The sequence below is a fragment of the Squalius cephalus genome, assembly GCF_949319135.1.
Source record: "Squalius cephalus genome assembly, chromosome: 16".
Classification (NCBI taxonomy): Eukaryota; Metazoa; Chordata; class Actinopteri; order Cypriniformes; family Leuciscidae; genus Squalius; species Squalius cephalus.
In genome coordinates, this window is record NC_137137.1 from 4,507,986 (window position 1) to 4,525,567 (window position 17,582).

The 17,582-nt window shown below is 35.6% G+C and overlaps 1 protein-coding gene across 1 annotated transcript in view; it reads right to left on the reverse strand.

The window, feature by feature from the left end:
* The window catches only part of dock5 (dedicator of cytokinesis 5), a 61,845-nt gene that overhangs the window by 32,474 nt on the left and 11,789 nt on the right, over positions 1-17,582 (reverse strand). The window contains exons 7-25 of the mRNA XM_079898126.1: positions 17,371-17,506; positions 16,250-16,407; positions 15,455-15,536; positions 14,812-14,941; positions 12,949-13,021; positions 12,613-12,755; positions 10,887-11,012; positions 10,583-10,707; positions 9,656-9,754; positions 8,431-8,503; positions 7,982-8,085; positions 7,218-7,398; positions 6,570-6,667; positions 6,398-6,487; positions 2,595-2,695; positions 2,226-2,360; positions 1,383-1,494; positions 998-1,068; positions 45-151 (exon numbers count right to left, since the gene is read on the reverse strand). Of these exons, the coding sequence (XP_079754252.1) occupies positions 45-151; positions 998-1,068; positions 1,383-1,494; positions 2,226-2,360; positions 2,595-2,695; positions 6,398-6,487; positions 6,570-6,667; positions 7,218-7,398; positions 7,982-8,085; positions 8,431-8,503; positions 9,656-9,754; positions 10,583-10,707; positions 10,887-11,012; positions 12,613-12,755; positions 12,949-13,021; positions 14,812-14,941; positions 15,455-15,536; positions 16,250-16,407; positions 17,371-17,506 (2,144 nt within the window). The remainder of the gene's footprint in view (positions 1-44; positions 152-997; positions 1,069-1,382; positions 1,495-2,225; positions 2,361-2,594; positions 2,696-6,397; positions 6,488-6,569; positions 6,668-7,217; positions 7,399-7,981; positions 8,086-8,430; positions 8,504-9,655; positions 9,755-10,582; positions 10,708-10,886; positions 11,013-12,612; positions 12,756-12,948; positions 13,022-14,811; positions 14,942-15,454; positions 15,537-16,249; positions 16,408-17,370; positions 17,507-17,582) is intronic.

Here is a 17,582-nt window from a genome sequence, read left to right on the forward strand (position 1 = left end):
GTGTGATGTCAATGAGATAAATTACATGTTGTGTCGAGTCCTACCTGGCTGTTTGAACAGGTTACTCTCAGCAATTTTCACCAGACAGCCCAGCTTCTGCCTCACCATCTGAAAATCTGGGATGCTCTCGATGAACTTAGCCAGCTGAACACTGTGAGAGAGAGAGAAAGAAAAAAAGTGTTAACTCTAAATGAATACTCTAAAACTGACATACTTTTTTTAACATCTGTGAAGTGAACATCTGAGTTACACTTCCCTTAATTCGTCTAAACTGGTCTTCAAACATTGGATGTTTACAAGCCTGTTAGAGATGTTTTTCTACAACCAATTTTCCACAAGATCTACCGCGCCAAACACATTCTGTCAGTGATAATGGTTGAAAGACATTTATACTTTAAAGCTTAAAAAGTTCAACTGAATTGTTTTAGTTGGTGTTTTAATGCCATGCCAGCTTCCTTGGCTATTTTCATGGCAGGTAAGAAGTTGAAATATTATAAAAGATTAATTTAAGGTTATTAAAGTTTGCTTTAGATAAAAACTCTAAAATAGACAGGGCACTATCTCCCAAAGTGCTGCTGAGTAATATGATTTCCTAAGAGAACTTAAAACCACACGATTGAATCAAATATCTTTCAGAGATACATGAGGATCATAGCGGTGGATCTTCGTTTGATATTATTAACTTGTGTAAGATTTTGGAATGTCCGATTCTGCATTGTGTATATATGATCTGATCCCAGCAATTATTGAAAATAAAAATGTGATTTTTTTCACACACAGTAGTAGGGTACATTTCATTCAGTTTGTTTTTTGTACACTGATCCCATTCATTTAGCATTTTTTTTGATCATGTAAGATACGATGGTAGTTGTAACATTTGAGGGTGGAATGAAACTGGAACCATCAGAAACACTGATGCAATTTATTTACATTCATATGCGTTTTACTGTAACCATGATTTCTGAAAAGAAAAACGGCAATGAAGTTTTCACTTTACCTGAGCTCTACAGCGTCAAAGACCTTCTGCAATTCATTGATGATGGTGGGAAGATATTTCAAGATTGCTCCCTGTGAGAAAAACAGATATAAATGATATATATATTAGAAAGCATTCCAATATGCTGATTTGCTCAAGAAAAATTTACAAATTTTATCAATGTTTACATTTTTTCCAGGATTCTCTGATGAATAGAACAGCATTTATTGGAAACAGAAATCTTTTGTAACTGAATAAGGGTATTGTTTTCTTTCAAATAAGAAAAAATACTGACCACAAACTTTTGAACAGTAGTGTGAATCTTTATTTGTGGCTTTTACAAATGTGGCTGCTGCGTTCACAAATGACATCTGTAAAGATATCTTCTAATAGTAGTGAAACCTGCCTTTATCTTAACTCCTTCATCCAGAGGTCTGTCCATCAGATTGCTGATTGAGAGAAATAAGGTCCGAATGCAGTCGAGAAACTGCCCCGCATCTTCACTTTTCCCATAAAACCTGACAAATAACAAACAGAAAAACATTTTAGTGATGCTTGTCCATGCAAACATCAGCGATATGATTATAGGGAGCTGTGGGCGGATGTTTCATATCATTCATGTCTGTAGCACAATGAGTCAGGTGTTTGTCCAACTCCCTAACCCTAAGTAGTAACAGCAATTCTGGTCATAAAGCACCACTAATGTCTTCTGTCTATCTATCCATTAGTCTAATTCTATCTATTTCTCTTGCTACTATCTATCTATTTCTCATGCTACTATCTATCTATTTCTCATGCTACTATCTATCTATCTATCTATCTATCTATCTATCTATCTATCTATCTATCTATCTATCTATCTATCTATCTATCTATCTATCTCTCATGCTATCTATCCATCTCTCATGCCATCAATCCATCTCTAATTCTATCTATCTATCCATCCATCCATCTTTCATCTATCTATCTATCTATCTATCTATCTATCTATCTATCTATCTATCTATCTATCTATCTATCTATCTATCTATCTATCTATCTATCTATCTATCTATCTATCTATCTGTCTACCTATCCATCGCCATGAATGTCCATATGGAGGTCCAATTGCCCCATGTCTTTGTACCAATATAGAAGCGAGTGATTTCTAAAGTATAATTTTTACTGTTGCTTTTTCATTTGTATTGACAGATGAAGGACAAGTTCAATCAAGCCCTCTTTTCAAGAGGAAATGAGGGCCGGTACCCACCTCAAATAGAGAATTCGAGACTGCACAATGAAACGAAAAAGATATTTGAAGGCTTTCAAGGCGGCGTATAGTCGCTCTGTATGAGCCGGGTTCTCGGCATGGCCCACAAAATAATTCAACACTTTGGTCAATTTCCTGTGAAAAGACAAGGCAAACCGAGGCAATTACAGCGCGCTTGCAAATAAACACAAGTCACAACTGAGAGTGTCACTGGACAGGTGTATATGGAGAACAGGTTAGAGAAGAAGAGAGTGTTAGCCCGAGTTGGCAAAGTGAGAATTAAATGTGGAAAAATACGGCGAGTTATATTAAAACATGTGAACTGTGACACAAAGGACAGCGAAATCCAAACAAGACATTAACTCTTACTGATACGCCAGAGTAGCGCTGAAGTGTTTGCTAATGTAGGTCTCCAAAACAGGGTTGAAATGCTGAAACTTTACGTCACCAATCAGTGAGATGATGAAAACCTGCACAAATAAAGCAAAAATAAAAGGTCTAGCACTTCACAATATAACCATATGACTTTAATCAAGTTTAAATTTACTTTCTTAATAAATGTATCTTATTGTGAATAATTCATCTGAAGAAAAACATTTGTTTTCATTATATTTCATCAAATTGAAGTAACTCAGTCCCTGCCTCTGCAAGACTACCTTTCTTTTGTACTTATGCAACCAAGATCGAATTAGCAGGGAAAAATATTAATAACCAACTTGATTTTTATATCTTCTGACATGATGCATAACCTCAAAGGATTATAAGGCACTAACGTCACTCTCTGTCCCAAATGTAATGCAACTACAACAGTGGTTGAAAAACTTACTGAAATAAAAAATAACTATTTAAAAAAATGATGTACGGATAAAGTAGGCATCATATGGAGGAATAATCTGATTTGTATGTCTGTGAGGGGGAAGACATCCCACATGCAGATGGCCATATGGCGTGTTATGGCTTTAAGGTTACTCATATGAATAACTAATGAAAACGCAATGACTCGGCAGAAGTGGCAGAGCACTCTTTATACAGTTGGTAACTTTAATCTAACTTTTGTGCAATGATTTGGCCCCAACAAGCCTCAAGAAGCCCAACAAGATTTGTATCACGATGAGAAAACGTACACACCAAAGTTTAATACTTCATATCCTAGACCTCAACACTATGAGTAACAGTGAAAGTATCGCTCATTCGGAACAAGATTCCCACACTATGAATACCGCTCCAAAAATGAAGTCTTTTTTCAAGATTTAGCCATTTCAATTAATAGTAAAATTCAATCAAATTGAATTGAATAATCCTTACATATACAGTATTATTCATATAATAAATTAAGAATTTTAAATGAGTAAAAAAAAAAAACTAGAGCTTAATAAAACATTTTGTATAAATCTTAAACTTAAATTGAAACATATTTTCTTTTCTTTTTTTCTTTTTTATGAATACGAAATCACAAACTAAACGGTCCATTCCTTTGTTCCACTAAGATTTATACTATATGTTTTATTGAGCTAAAAAATTTTTTGTTCATTTATAATATGAAAAATATGTAAGGATTATTACATTAAATTTTAGTGTTAATTGAAATGCGTAAATCTTGAAAAAAGGGTTAAACATTTTTTTGAGTGTGGATAAATATATTATTTATAATAAAATAATTTTGTTCACATTGCACTGGAAAGAAAAATTCTAGTCCATGAAAAATGTTACAGTTGAGCATAACTATAAAAATACATAGTTTATAGAAATATACATTTTCTAACATTTCATTAGTTTTCATGACTTTTTAAATAAATGGTATTATTATTATTAATGATAATATGAATATTAATTATAATTAATATGAATAAGAGTACCATTACTAATAATATTTCATTATTGTCTGTGACTTTTTAAAGGGGTCATATAATGGTACATGCACTTTTACAAGTTGATTGTACTGAAATGTGTGTTGGCAGTGCCTGTACACAACCATAATAAAATGATAAAAATCCATCCAGTGTTTTTTTTTTTTATCTTCTTATATGTTTTCCCCACTCTCAAATCAAGCTGTTCGATTTTGTGACGTCACAAAATCGACGCCCCTCCTACGATGGTTGATTGACAGCAGCGTTTAAACACAGACCCGCCCTTGCTCGTGAGCGAGCTGTCAATCATAGCCCGCGCCGACCGGCGTGTTCATTGTTGATAGCTGGAGCACTGTCTATGAGCAGAATGTCGTCTAAGCGATTGTGGTGTTCTGTTCTCGGGTGTAATAACGAACACAGCAGTCATTTTGATGTTCCTAAATCCGTACAGCTGAAGACGCAGTGGCTGAGTTTGTTTTCGAAGGGAATATTCCCCACGATCAACGTCAATGCTGTCATGTTTGAAATTTCACTGCTTTACAAATGAGGGTCAGTATAAAGCTGGTTTTGCTAAGAAGCTGTTCTTGAAAAAAGGATCGGTACCAACTATTCGTGTTCCTGCTGCACCTCCAGAAGAACTGAAGTGAGTGTAACGTTTTATTAACCTTTATATTAATCTTTATATTAATCTTTGCAAATCGCTTGCTGCACGCTTCACGATGAATGCGGCTATTTTTACACTCAGGGTACATTATGGCATGTTTTCTATGTATGACGTTCTCAATATAATTCATAATCCCATGTTTATATTGAACAACGCGTTATGGTTATTGTGTTATTGTTAAAAACGGCGTACGCACAGAACAGAGGGGCGGGGTGAGCAAAGCTCATTATCATTTAAAAAGACACATGCACTTAAACGGCGTGCTGAAAACAGAGCTGTTTTTGACCAGGTAAAATGAGTGTTTTCTTACAATACTAATGAGAATTTTTAATTAAAGTATATTACAAACTTTTAATTTACACCCTAAAGAATCATATTAGCTTGTACAAAAATGACATTATATGACCCCTTTAAAAACTGTATTTTTATTATTATTATTATTATTATATATCATATTAATTATTCGTAATCATAATATCCATATCAGTTAATAATAATAATAATAATAATAATAATGTAAATTTAATAAAATCTCTAAAGTCACAGAAAGTAATTTTCAGAAAGTAATAATGTTACTATTAGCAGAATGATATTTATATTAATTACAATTAATAATAATTAATAATATTAAGAAACAAAGTCAAGAAAAGTAATAAATAGTAGAAAATCTATATTTCTATAGCCATCATGTATTATTATAGTTATGCTCAACTGTATGCTGGACTTTCATGGACTAGAATTTTTTTATGCAAGTGCAATGAGAAGAAAGTGATTTTTAAATATATTTATCCATTAATCACAAATGAAAAATTATGGTGTGGGAAGCACTTTTACTGTTACTCATGTGTGGGGTTAGGGATCTGAACAAGTATTAAAGGGTTAGTTCACCCAAAAATGACCCAAAAAATTTAAATCACCCTCATGTTGTTCCAACCCTGTAAGACTTTTGTTCATCTTCGGAACACAAATAAAGATATAGCTGATGAAATCTGAGAGCTGTCTCACTCCTCCATAGGCTGCTAGGTAATTGCATCTGCCGGCCCAGAAAAGTTAGTAAAGACATTGTTAAAATAGTCCAGGTGACTACAGTGGCTCAACCTTTTAACTTACCTTAAGTTTATCAAGTGACGAGAATACTTTTTGTATTTTTGTTTACGACTTTATTCAGCTCTTCATTTTCTTCCGTGTGGGCCTCTGAGTGAGTTCAGGAGAGCGCCACGACGCATGCGCGAGAACTGAGAAGATGACGCAGATGGGTCTCGATGTAATGTTTAAAATGGTTCTAAAGTGTGCATTTCCTGGATGTCTGAATCGTGAGAAACCAACGAGAAAACGTAAAAGTGCCTTACCAATGCCGCAAAATGAATGGCTTACCTTTCACACTTTCACACAGTTCTCTAATTACTGACAGAATTTTCATTTTTGGGTGAACTAACCCTTTAAGCTTTGGTGTGTAACTTCTATTCAGGATACTTAACACTTACACTCATGTGGCATGTTGGGACCAAATCATTGCACGAATTGACAGGAAAGTTTACATGTAATTTCTTTGATTGTTTCTTGATATTTCCAGGTTTTCCATTACTGGAAAAACTCCAAAACAGAAGCATAATTGGAAACTAGTGGATCTCTGAAGAGCGAGTTAAATAATCAATACTTGCCAAGGCATTGAAAACTAGTGTATCATAGGTTTCTTCCTCTGAGGTCTCCATCATGATATTAAAGAGAGCGTCTAGTGTGTCCTGCAGGAACTAGAGAAACACACAACAAAAACTTTAGATCATAAAGCAGCATTTTGCAGAAGGCCAATGTTGTGTTTTCTCACAAGCTTACTTTAATAATCTCCCCTCCATCTACTTCCATCAGTTTCTGAAGAATTTCTTCAAGTCTCTCAGTGTTTGATCTCCAGTTGAGAAGCCCCAGAAGGTCAACTGAGACAGAGGAAATTAAAAAAGTTTTACAAATCCACCAACTGCAAGAACTTTACTGCTTCATACTGTTACATACTGTGAGAGTTTAGCACAAAATGAAACGTTATCTATCATTATCTATTTTCATCCCTCTTGTTCCAAATCATATGATCACATGTAATCATTGCTTTAACATCATTGCTCATTGTTTCTGCTTAAATGAATACATGACGTTAGCTAACTGCGTGATTTTCTTACAACTGTGTATTTCTGCCATATGGACATTATTTTGACAGTCACCTCTGATCACAGATTCATCTTAATTGTAACCTAGAAAAATGTATTTTCTGTAAAGCTGCTTTGACAATATGCATAGTGAAAAGCGCTCAAATAAATGTGAAAATGAAATCTGAAGGTAAAGTTTAATATGCAGAGGCATCAAACAATGTCAGGTTTGCAAAGACATGAGGGTAAATTATGACAAAACTGTCATTCTTGGGCGAGATAGTGGAAATATTTAAATTATAAATGACTGTGGTGGAAGTGCTGTTGATTTTACTACAGGAAATACCGTTTTGAGTAAGCTTTGTAGAGCAGGTGAGGGTGGCGATCTGGAAGCTGTCTTTGGTGATAGGAATGAGACCGGCAGGATGGAAGGACTTTCCCGTTTGTCTCTCTTTCTCTTCCACTTCAGCATACGAGCCAGGCAGAGTCAAATACGTCTTGGCGTCGTCAGTTTTCTTCACATCCACCTGTAGGAACAGAAGAGGAACTTGTAGTGGCACTGCATGTTTGAAACAGAAAGGCCACATGACATGGAACAACAACAGATACTGCAGGTATAAAGGGAAGTTCAGAAAAGTTTGAAGAGACCCAAAGGTCACGTGCTAAGATGAGTTTAACTAACTGAAATGCTTTCAGCGAAGAAAGAACACTAATTTCCAAAAGCTTGGGGACAGTAATATATTTTTTATTTGAAAGACATTAATACATTTCTCATTCAGCAAGGATGCCTTCGATTGATCAAAAGTGACAGTCAAGACGTTTATAATGTTCAACAGATTTTTATTTTAAATAAACGCTGGTCTTTTGAACTCTCTATTCATTAAAGAATCCTGAAAAAATGTTTCACGGTTTTCACAAACTGTTCACAAACACAATTGATAATAATCAGAAATGTTTCTTGAGCAGCAAATCAGCATATTAGAATGATTTCTGAAGGATCATGTGACACTGACAATTCTGCTTTGCATCGCAGGAATAAATTACATTTTAAAATATATTCAAATAGAGAACAGTTATTTTGAACCCAGAACATTCCTTTAAGATGCCCACCTTGTAGACAATGAGATCGTGTTTTCCATCTGGGAGGGTGGTGCCATCCGACTTCATCAGGCGGACAAAGGCCATGCCAAAAGGCTTCTCGGACTTATCTCTGGCTACAGAAATGTAAGCAGACAAACTTTCAACATTAAAACAAACTTGAACATAGAGTAGTGAAGAGGTTCTCAACCTGGGGTCAGCAAAAATGCTAATGCGTTTAAGTGAGATCTCTATAAACTCTATATTCTTTTTTTAAATGTTTTTCGAGTTTAATATTTAGCCCCATGTTGGACTTCCATATAAAATGTGAAATGCAGGCAACAAACATGACCTGGACAAAAAGGTTGTGAACCTCTGCATAAATGTATTAATGAAAAAGAAAAAAGGAGAACAGATACCACAGTCTTTAGCTTCTACATACAGTTCTTGCAACCTCAATGTCATGCACAATAGGGACTCACAATCTTGAGAAGATCTGTGTCTAAAGGTCAGCCTCAGGTGACATCGACACACATCCTCAATAGGAATGGCCACCTGATGGACAGAAGGGAGCGAGTGAATGAAAACTCTAGTGCAGCTCTCAAGTCCCTTCATATGACCCATGTGAAGGGCTTCAACACACCTCTTCACACAAGCGTCAGTTGACCTTGACATGAAAAGCATTGCCGGCCGTGTCACAGAAGGGCAATTTTCTTGCACGGCAGCATGAAAGTGGAAGGTGTATGCAGTGAAAATAGGAAATCGGAAATGGAAGAGGGAACACATTTGAGCTTAAAATAAGAAAAAATCCTGGAGATCACAATAAAACATTACAGAAAGAATGAAAAGGAAACATACTCTCTCTGATCGTCAAGATATGCATTTTGCATTGTGTGCGTTTACATGCTAAACAATGTACCAGATCATTTTGTCCAATCTTACTTTGAGGAACTATTATAAATAGTGGCATCACTTTTTGGTAACAATTTACAATAACGTCTCATTTGCATAAGCTTAACAATAAGCAATATATATTTTAAAGCATTTATTAATCTTCGTTAATGTTAGTTAGTAAAAATATAATTATTCATTCGTTGGTTCACAGTGCGTTTACTGAAGTTAACAAATAAAACTTTTGATTTAAATAATGCATTAGTAAATGCTGAAATTAAGATTAAATAAGATGAATGTTAACTACTGTAGTGAACGTATTAAACCTTATTGTAAAGTGTTACAAATTTTTTAATGGACATTTATTAGAGAGTTGGGTGGCGATATGTGTTAAAACAAATTATAATAACAGAAACTGAGATGACAAAAATATTTGTTTTTTACTTTTACAATTAAAACATGATTGGCCTTATGGGAAGTGCTTCAAAAATAAATCTAGCAAAGAGGTTTTAATGAAAGTGATATTAAATAAATGAATAAAACATGCAACTTCAGTTGCACAAAGAATCAGTCGCTTTTCCATCTTGTTATAATATTTGACTTTGTTGAAAAAAGTTGAAAATGTTGAACTTTGAGTTACAGGTTACAACGCTTGAATACGCTGCATGCAAAATAAAGCGAGGCTGTGCTGTACTGTACTGTAGATTAATGCTTTGCATTGGAGAATGCTTGCGTGAGTCATATGAACGGGCCTTTAGCTTCAAAACTTCAAAAACCTGAACCCAGATGCTTTTGTTTTCGTCCTGGTGTTTGTACCTTAACCGTCTCATTCCAGCAGGGCTGCTTGACTTGATAGTAGATGACAGACTTATATTCAGTGATCCCTTCATAGCCAGCTCCAGGAAACATGGCTTTCTGAAGAGAGATTGAGAAGGTTAAAAAAAAAAAAGTTTTTCTTTTCACATACAGTAAGTGTTTTGCAGCAGAAAAAGTTCAATGTTAACAAGACCAGAAAATGGCAGCGCACAGCTTGAGTTGAAGGAAACTGTGTTGCATAATATGCAGTATATAAAATGACAGCAAGACTGAAAGACAAGCTTAAATCTCTTAAAAGGGGGAGATCTTTTTAGGAAATGTTTCAGAATGAATTTTTTTGTATTTTTCAATGTTCACGGGTGTAAACAGGACACACATTACTGTGCATTACAGATCGAAATAGCATTTGGCAAGAAAAGAACTGTAAAAAGCTTTCTGTACTGTGTGTTTGAACATTTAAAGAAAGCAGCCGTTTCATAAAGGAGAATGATCTGTGAGCTGTTTTTATGCCAGCAACAGTTCTGCTGTCAAAACACAGAGATAAAGGGGGTGGATGAGCTATGCATGCTAAGTAGAGAAAGTAAAAACTGTTAGTCAATATAAACAAGGAGAACGGAGGACAGTGGAACCAAAGAAATTGTTTTTTTATTCAGATCATTCATAGTGAAATGACGATGTTATTTCCTAAAAAGTTGTGCCATGGTAATCCCATGTTTTTTTGGGGTTTTTTTCCATGGTACATGGTAACACCTGCAAATGACTAATGCAAAAAATATGTAATTGAAGCTGTTGTCATGTGTTTCTTTTGAATCAGGATTAAGTTACTGGTTTTTAACAAGTGCCCTTTACCAAGCAATGCTGTGGGAATATCCTGATTGTGCCTAGATATTAATGTTAGTAAATATTACATTTTATGGTTTTTTTTACCTCCATGGGATTTCCTTCTTCATCCAACACGCTCATTATAACTTCTACATTTTTGGGGGTCTTCTTCTTGCCACGATCAAATTCTCCTTGTAGCAGTGTAACATATATATCATTCCTTACATAACCTGTAGAGACATAATAGTTGCACTAACTGAACTGTACATTAAGGTTGACTAGTAATGGTCACTAGAGGATCTGGGTGAAGAGACAACTGCAAATGGATGTACTAAAGTGGGTAAGAAAGGCTTTAATGGCACTGTTATTAAGACGAAGATGTTACAGTCTGAAAGATGTGCAGACCAACCTGGCAGGATAATTTCAGGAAAGCCCATTTTCCTGACTATAGCTGTTGTGCGATCCACAAAATGAGGGTAATCTTTTTTAACCTGAAACACGTCTCCAGGGAGCAGCTTTAGGGTCACGAACAAACCTGAGAGCAAAAAATATGCCATTATAAGTCGGACAGGTCTCGTCAGTCAACAAACTCCAGCCCTGAGGGCGCAGAATCTCTCAACACAGACTAAATCATCTCAGAATCAATTGCCGGACAGATAGCAGACAGGCAGACAAGACAAACAGACCAAACGAAAGACAGACAGACACAGACAGACCAAACGAAAGACAGAGAGACAAAACAAACAGACCAAACAAAAGACAGACAGACACAGACAGACAGACCAAACGAAAGACAGACAGACCAAACGAAAGACAGACAGACCAAACGAAAGACAGACAGACCAAACGAAAGACAGACAGACACAGACAGACCAAACGAAAGACAGACAGACGCAGACAGACCAAACGAAAGACAGACAGACGCAGACAGACCAAACGAAAGACAGACAGACGCAGACAGACCAAACGAAAGACAGAGAGACAAACAGACCAATTGAAAGACAGAGAGACACAGACAGATCAAACGAAAGACAGACAGACACAGACAGATCAAACGAAAGACAGAGAGACAAGACAAACAGACCAAACGAAAGACAGACAGACACAGACAGATCAAACGAAAGACAGAGAGACAAGACAAACAGACCAAATGAAAGACAGAAAGTCAAGACAAACAGACCAAACAAAAGACAGAAAGACAAGACAAACCAAATACCAGTACCAAACGAAAGACAGACAGACAGACACAGACAAACAGACCAAACGAAAGACAGAGAGACAAGACAAACAGACCAAACGAAAAACAGAAAGACAAGACAAACAGACCAAACGAAAGACAGAAAGACAAGACAAACAGACCAAACGAAAGACAGACAGACCAAACAAAAGACAGAAAGACAAGACGAACAGACCAAACGAAAGACAGAGAGACAAGACAGACAGACCAAACGAAAGACAGAGAGACAAGATAGACAGACCAAACGAAAGACAGAGAGACAAGATAGACAGACCAAATGAAAGACAGACAGACCAAACGAAAGACAGAAAGACAAGACAAACAGACCAAACGAAAGACAGAGAGACAAGACAGACAGACCAAACGAAAGACAGAGAGACAAGATAGACAGAACTAACGAAAGAAAGACAGACAGACACAGACAGACCAAACGAAAGACAGAGACAAGATAGACAGACCAAACGAAAGACAGAGAGACAAGACAGACAGACCAAACGAAAGAAAGACAGACAGACACAGACAGACCAAACGAAAGACAGAAAGACAAGACAAGCAGACCAAGCGAAAGACAGAGAGACAAGACAGACAGACCAAACGAAAGACAGAGAGACAAGACAAACAGACCGATAGACCAACAGACAGACAGACCGACAGACAGACAGCTATAAAACATGATTGGCCTTAAATAAAGTGCTACTAAAATAAAAATAGTGAATTTTCTGTTTAAAATCAACTGTAAAATCTGGCTCTACCAAAGTTATCCGGTTTTCATTCTCTCAAAACCAAATACTCGACTTTCATACAACAATCAAGAAACTTCCACAAGGTCACATTTGTTGCCAGAGACATAAACACAAGACCAAAGATTATTTGCTTGGGCCTTTTGGTCTGGATTTACCCTGTCCTTTGTGGTTGACCTCTCGTGTTGCGATGACCTTGTTGAAGACGGCAGCCAGTGGCTCGTTCTCGCCAATGACACGAGACGGGATGAGAGGAGACATGATTAGCTGTCTCTGACGGATGTACGTTTCCATGGCAATCCTAGGAAAAGAGAGTCCAAGAGGAGAAGGACAAAATTGAAAGAAATAGCAAAATATAGCCTAAGGGTAACAGTGTATGATGGACTCTGCCGAAGATAAACAACAATGCATGAAGAAGTGCACAAAAAAAACATGAAAAGAGAAACCAATCATGTAAATGAAGGATATTTTAATCTCAAAAAGGACACACTCACTGTTGAAAAGGGATGAAATACTGCTTATCATCATCATCAATTTTCCCATGGGCAATATCTGTGATATCCATGACTGTAAACACAAAGAACAGGAGGCTATAGCTGATCCGAACCGCAGATACATTACATTTAATTATTACATTCTGTATTGTTCAAATTCCCTTAGAGAGAGAAAATAACTAAGTATTAGTTTTGAGATGTATTCGGAGGTCAAATATGTGGCGCAAACTATTCATTTAAATTCTTTGAATATGTATTAATGTTGATAAAAGATTTTTGACTAAAGATTTCTATAGACTAATCTTGAGTCTATAGAAACCTCAAGAGCGACTTGTGATTTGCAAGCTTGAATGCCAAATGAACAGACACTAAATCATCTTCAAAATCAGATTATTAAATCTAAGAAAAACATCATTATTGTGTGATCATGCTGCCTACTAATAACTGCTTTTCCTGAAACTCTCATGTCTTTTAGCTCTCTAATTGTGTACCATCAACCTTGAAAAAATGGACAAACATGTTCTCAACAAGATAACCCAGGTATTGTCTGTGCTCAGGATAAGCCAGTGATGCAAAATGTCTTTGAGTTTATGGTAAAAAATTGCTTCAATTTTCTTCTTGAAAAATACAATGCAGGCATTCAACCTGATATTTTTGTCTACAGTGAGTCAGCAGTAAAAAAATAAAAAAATAAAATAAGGTCAAAACACTTGACACAACGTCCTATTGAAACAAAAATAACCTATTTTCCACAAATGTGGGTCACCTGTAGGTTTGATACAACATCTATTCACAATGTAATCATTTCATATGACATTATTGAGTTTGACCAAGGAAGAGAATAAGAGTAACATTGGGTCTTTCAGCTACCTGCACAACTGGAAACTTTAAACTGAAATATGATAAACAGGAGAAAGAAAGGCAAGAGAACACTATAAGCTGCGAGATGCGAAACGTCATGCGTGCTTGACTTGGGAAAATCCATTTTTCTCAAAAACAAATTGGCAATACAGATAAATAATGTCTTTTGCTCAGTTATTTGACAATACAAGGCAGAGCAAAAAAGTAAAAGTGTTATCATCAAAATACTAGAAGAACACAGATTGTTGTGATTCTCTTGATGCAATTAAACCCTTGTTCACACACATCTGTCAAGTTAAGATCTATTACCGCACAAAATGAAGTTGACGCATCCCCAAGATCATGAAAACAGACAAAAAGTGCACTCGCAGTAATGCACTCAGAAGTGAAGCCCAGCAGCCAAGACAGCTGAAGAGCTTAAAAGCAGACATGTGTCATTTGTATTGTTGTTTTTGCAGAACAAAATGTGTGTTATTTGAGCTGTAAAGCTGTTTGTGTCGTCCTGTTGAGGTGGAAGGAAATCTGCCTGAAAACGGTCAATATTTTTGCAATTCTGTTCCAGGATGCTAGTGGCGCAGAAATTACTTATGGATATATAATGGCTACACTTAACTACCTTAGTTAACAAACTAATAATAAAAAATACTTGTCAACCATTTATTAATATCAGTACATTTAGTAATACATCATTAAAATAACAAAAATCTATTAATATTATTTAATGGACCCGAGCGAACATGAACTAACACTTGTGTTTTTATTAACTAACATTAACAAAGATGAATAAATACTGTGACAAATGTATTGCTCATAATTAGTTGCATTAACTAATGTTAACTAATTGGACCTTATTGTAAAGTGTACCATTTTAACAATTTAAAGGGACGAATACTCATGGTTCTAAACATATTCCGAATATGAAGACTGAAACGAAGAGAAGATCTAGGAAAGCTCTGGATCTTCTATAGCTATACCATCTATAAATAATCAAGAATCAAGAACCTGCTACTCCAAACGGCCTCCTCAGCCCTCCTGTGTGTTTCTTTCCGTCCTTCAGCTCCATGCATCCCACACGGATGATCTGACACACCAGGAAGAGGCGCTGTCTGATGAGGTCACTGCTGCTCAGATCCTGAACACAGGGACGTCACAGAAGAAGAACGGCAGGTAACACTTACAACTATTCAAAACAATCCCATGCTTTTTTTTAAAATCATTTTTAGAGTTGCTGTTCAAACGTTTGGGGTCAGAATGTTTGTTTGTGACAGTAAAGACTTACATTATTACAAAAAATATATATATTTCAAATAAGTGGTGTTCTCTTGAACTTTCTATTCATTAAATAATACTGAAAAATGAATAACAGTTTCTACAAAAAATATTTAGCAGCACATTTGTTTTCAACATTGATCAGAAGAAATGTTTCTTGAGCAGCAAATCATCATATTAGAATGATTTCTGAAGGATCATGTGACACTGAAGACTGCAGTAATGATGCTGAAAATTCTGCTTTGATCACAGGAATAAATTACATTTTAAAATATATTCAAAAAGACAAACAGTTGTTAAAAATTGACTTCTTTCAACAATAAGAAATCATACTGACCCCAAACTTTTGACCGGTAGTCAAAAAACCTGTTCTTACCGTAAAGAGTGCAGGAAGGTTGTTGAGTTTTTCGATCTCTTTCGGCATGCCTGTGCTGTCCCACCGCACCAGGAAGTTTTCACTGATAGGAAAAGACAAAATGTGTCATAAAAATTGTTTCCACAAAACTCAAACAACATTTACTAACCAAACTAGGTCTGTGAAGAAAAGGTTGCCTTTAAATGACAAGCTTATGACAAGGTCCACTTATAATGTTAAATGTTAAATGTTAATATTCATGACTATTTTCCACCCTCATCAAAAATCCAATGCTTTCGAAATGGGACACTTTTCAAGTTTGACTTTAATAAACAGTTTTAATGGACTCAGGATCTTTCGAGTTCTTGACCCGTATGTTTTCATAATACAATATCTCCTTTTAATTCAAAATGTCAAGGAAAATTTGATGATTCATGATACAAGCTCTTAAATATAAAGGCTATAACTGAAAGCAAATAACCGCATTGAGTAGGTGTTCGATGTATCTTTTGAAAAACTATTTCGTTGACTTGTAAAGAACAGATTCATTTTCAGTCTCTTGGACATTCTCTCTTTAACATAAAGCAACTCATGAAATAAAATAACATGTTATTCATTGTCCAGTTTGTGCCATAATATTTTCACCACTGAAACCGACACAAGCTGCTCTTTGAGGAATATACTGGTGTACTTCAGCTTTTAAAGAACTAAATCAACTTTCTATTTCAAACAGAAGTCCATCGATACGAAGCGGACATTAAATACTTTTGTCCTTCTGCTTTTAAAAAACAAAACAATAGGAAGAGACGGACTCACCTGATAAATTCCGACTTGTCAGGGTCATATAATGACATGAAGAGTTCCGCGTCTTCGCCGATGTTGCATACAAAGTTTTTGAGATTCATTAGGATGCTGTATGTGTGCACGCCGCTGAAGAGGGCCTGACGCCGTTTCTCCAGGCTCTGAAGCCGCATCTACACAAATAGAAAAGAGAAAATACAGGACTGGACACAGAAGTAGTGGACAGTTTGACTGAAGTTATGCCATTAACAATGCTAGGGAATGCATTAGCTGTTTAAATGTATACCTGAATGCAATGGGAAAAAGTATCTGTCAAATGCAACAACAACAAAAAAAAATTTACAATTTAAATGTAACCTTTAAAAGACGCTTGAGAGGAAAGTCAATGAGTTCTTAAAGTTGTTTTGACATTTTTTTATGCAAATAATGTTTTGAAAAAGATTTTAGGACCAATTTCACAACAAACCAAACATTAAAAAAAAAAAATTATATAAATAATAATTCATATTTAAAAAGCAAGGTTTTATCACCACACCAATATGTTTAACTGAATGAATGTTGATTAGGGGGGGTTATTTATTATCAAGAAATGTACAAAGAAAACACTCATGCAAGTCCAAAAATACCTTTTTAATACAATTTTCAGTTGCAGGTCAATTTTAATTAACAGCCATAATTATTTTTCACCAGCCATGGAAATAACCATGCATTATAATAACTTTTACAATAATACAATAACTTTTGTATTATTTTTATTATATATATATTTAGCTACAGTGCTTCAAAGAGGATACATAAAAATTCCTTGTGCAATAAAAGGTTAATAGATATTTAGCCTATATAACATAACAGCAGAATAACCAACCAGTGTATCAGTTTTTCTTTAGCAGTCCATTTGTATCCTTCCTAATTTGATTCTGTCAGCTATTCCTGTGAATTTACATTGCAACTCAAACCATGCGTTATACAATAAACAGCCAATTATTTGAATTACTCATCAAATCCAATTTGGCAATAGTCATGTGCTAATTCTGGCCACAGGGTTCAACAAGCAACTAGAAAGAAAATATTTTCCTAGTACCAGCGTATGTATTGTACCAATTTGATCATGAAGAGAGCAAAAACTAGTGTTTTACCTTCTCCTCCTGTATCCTCTCATCAATACTGAGGGATGCCGTCTCATGAGCCCTGAACAGACTGACCGTGCTGGTGCGTTCGGGATCTAATGTGTTTCCGGCTTCATCACGCACCACTAAATCGAGACCCAGAATCCTGTGCAACAGCCACAGTCATAGTTTACCACACAAGAGTGCTGACACATTCTTACTGTATTATCATCATTAATTAT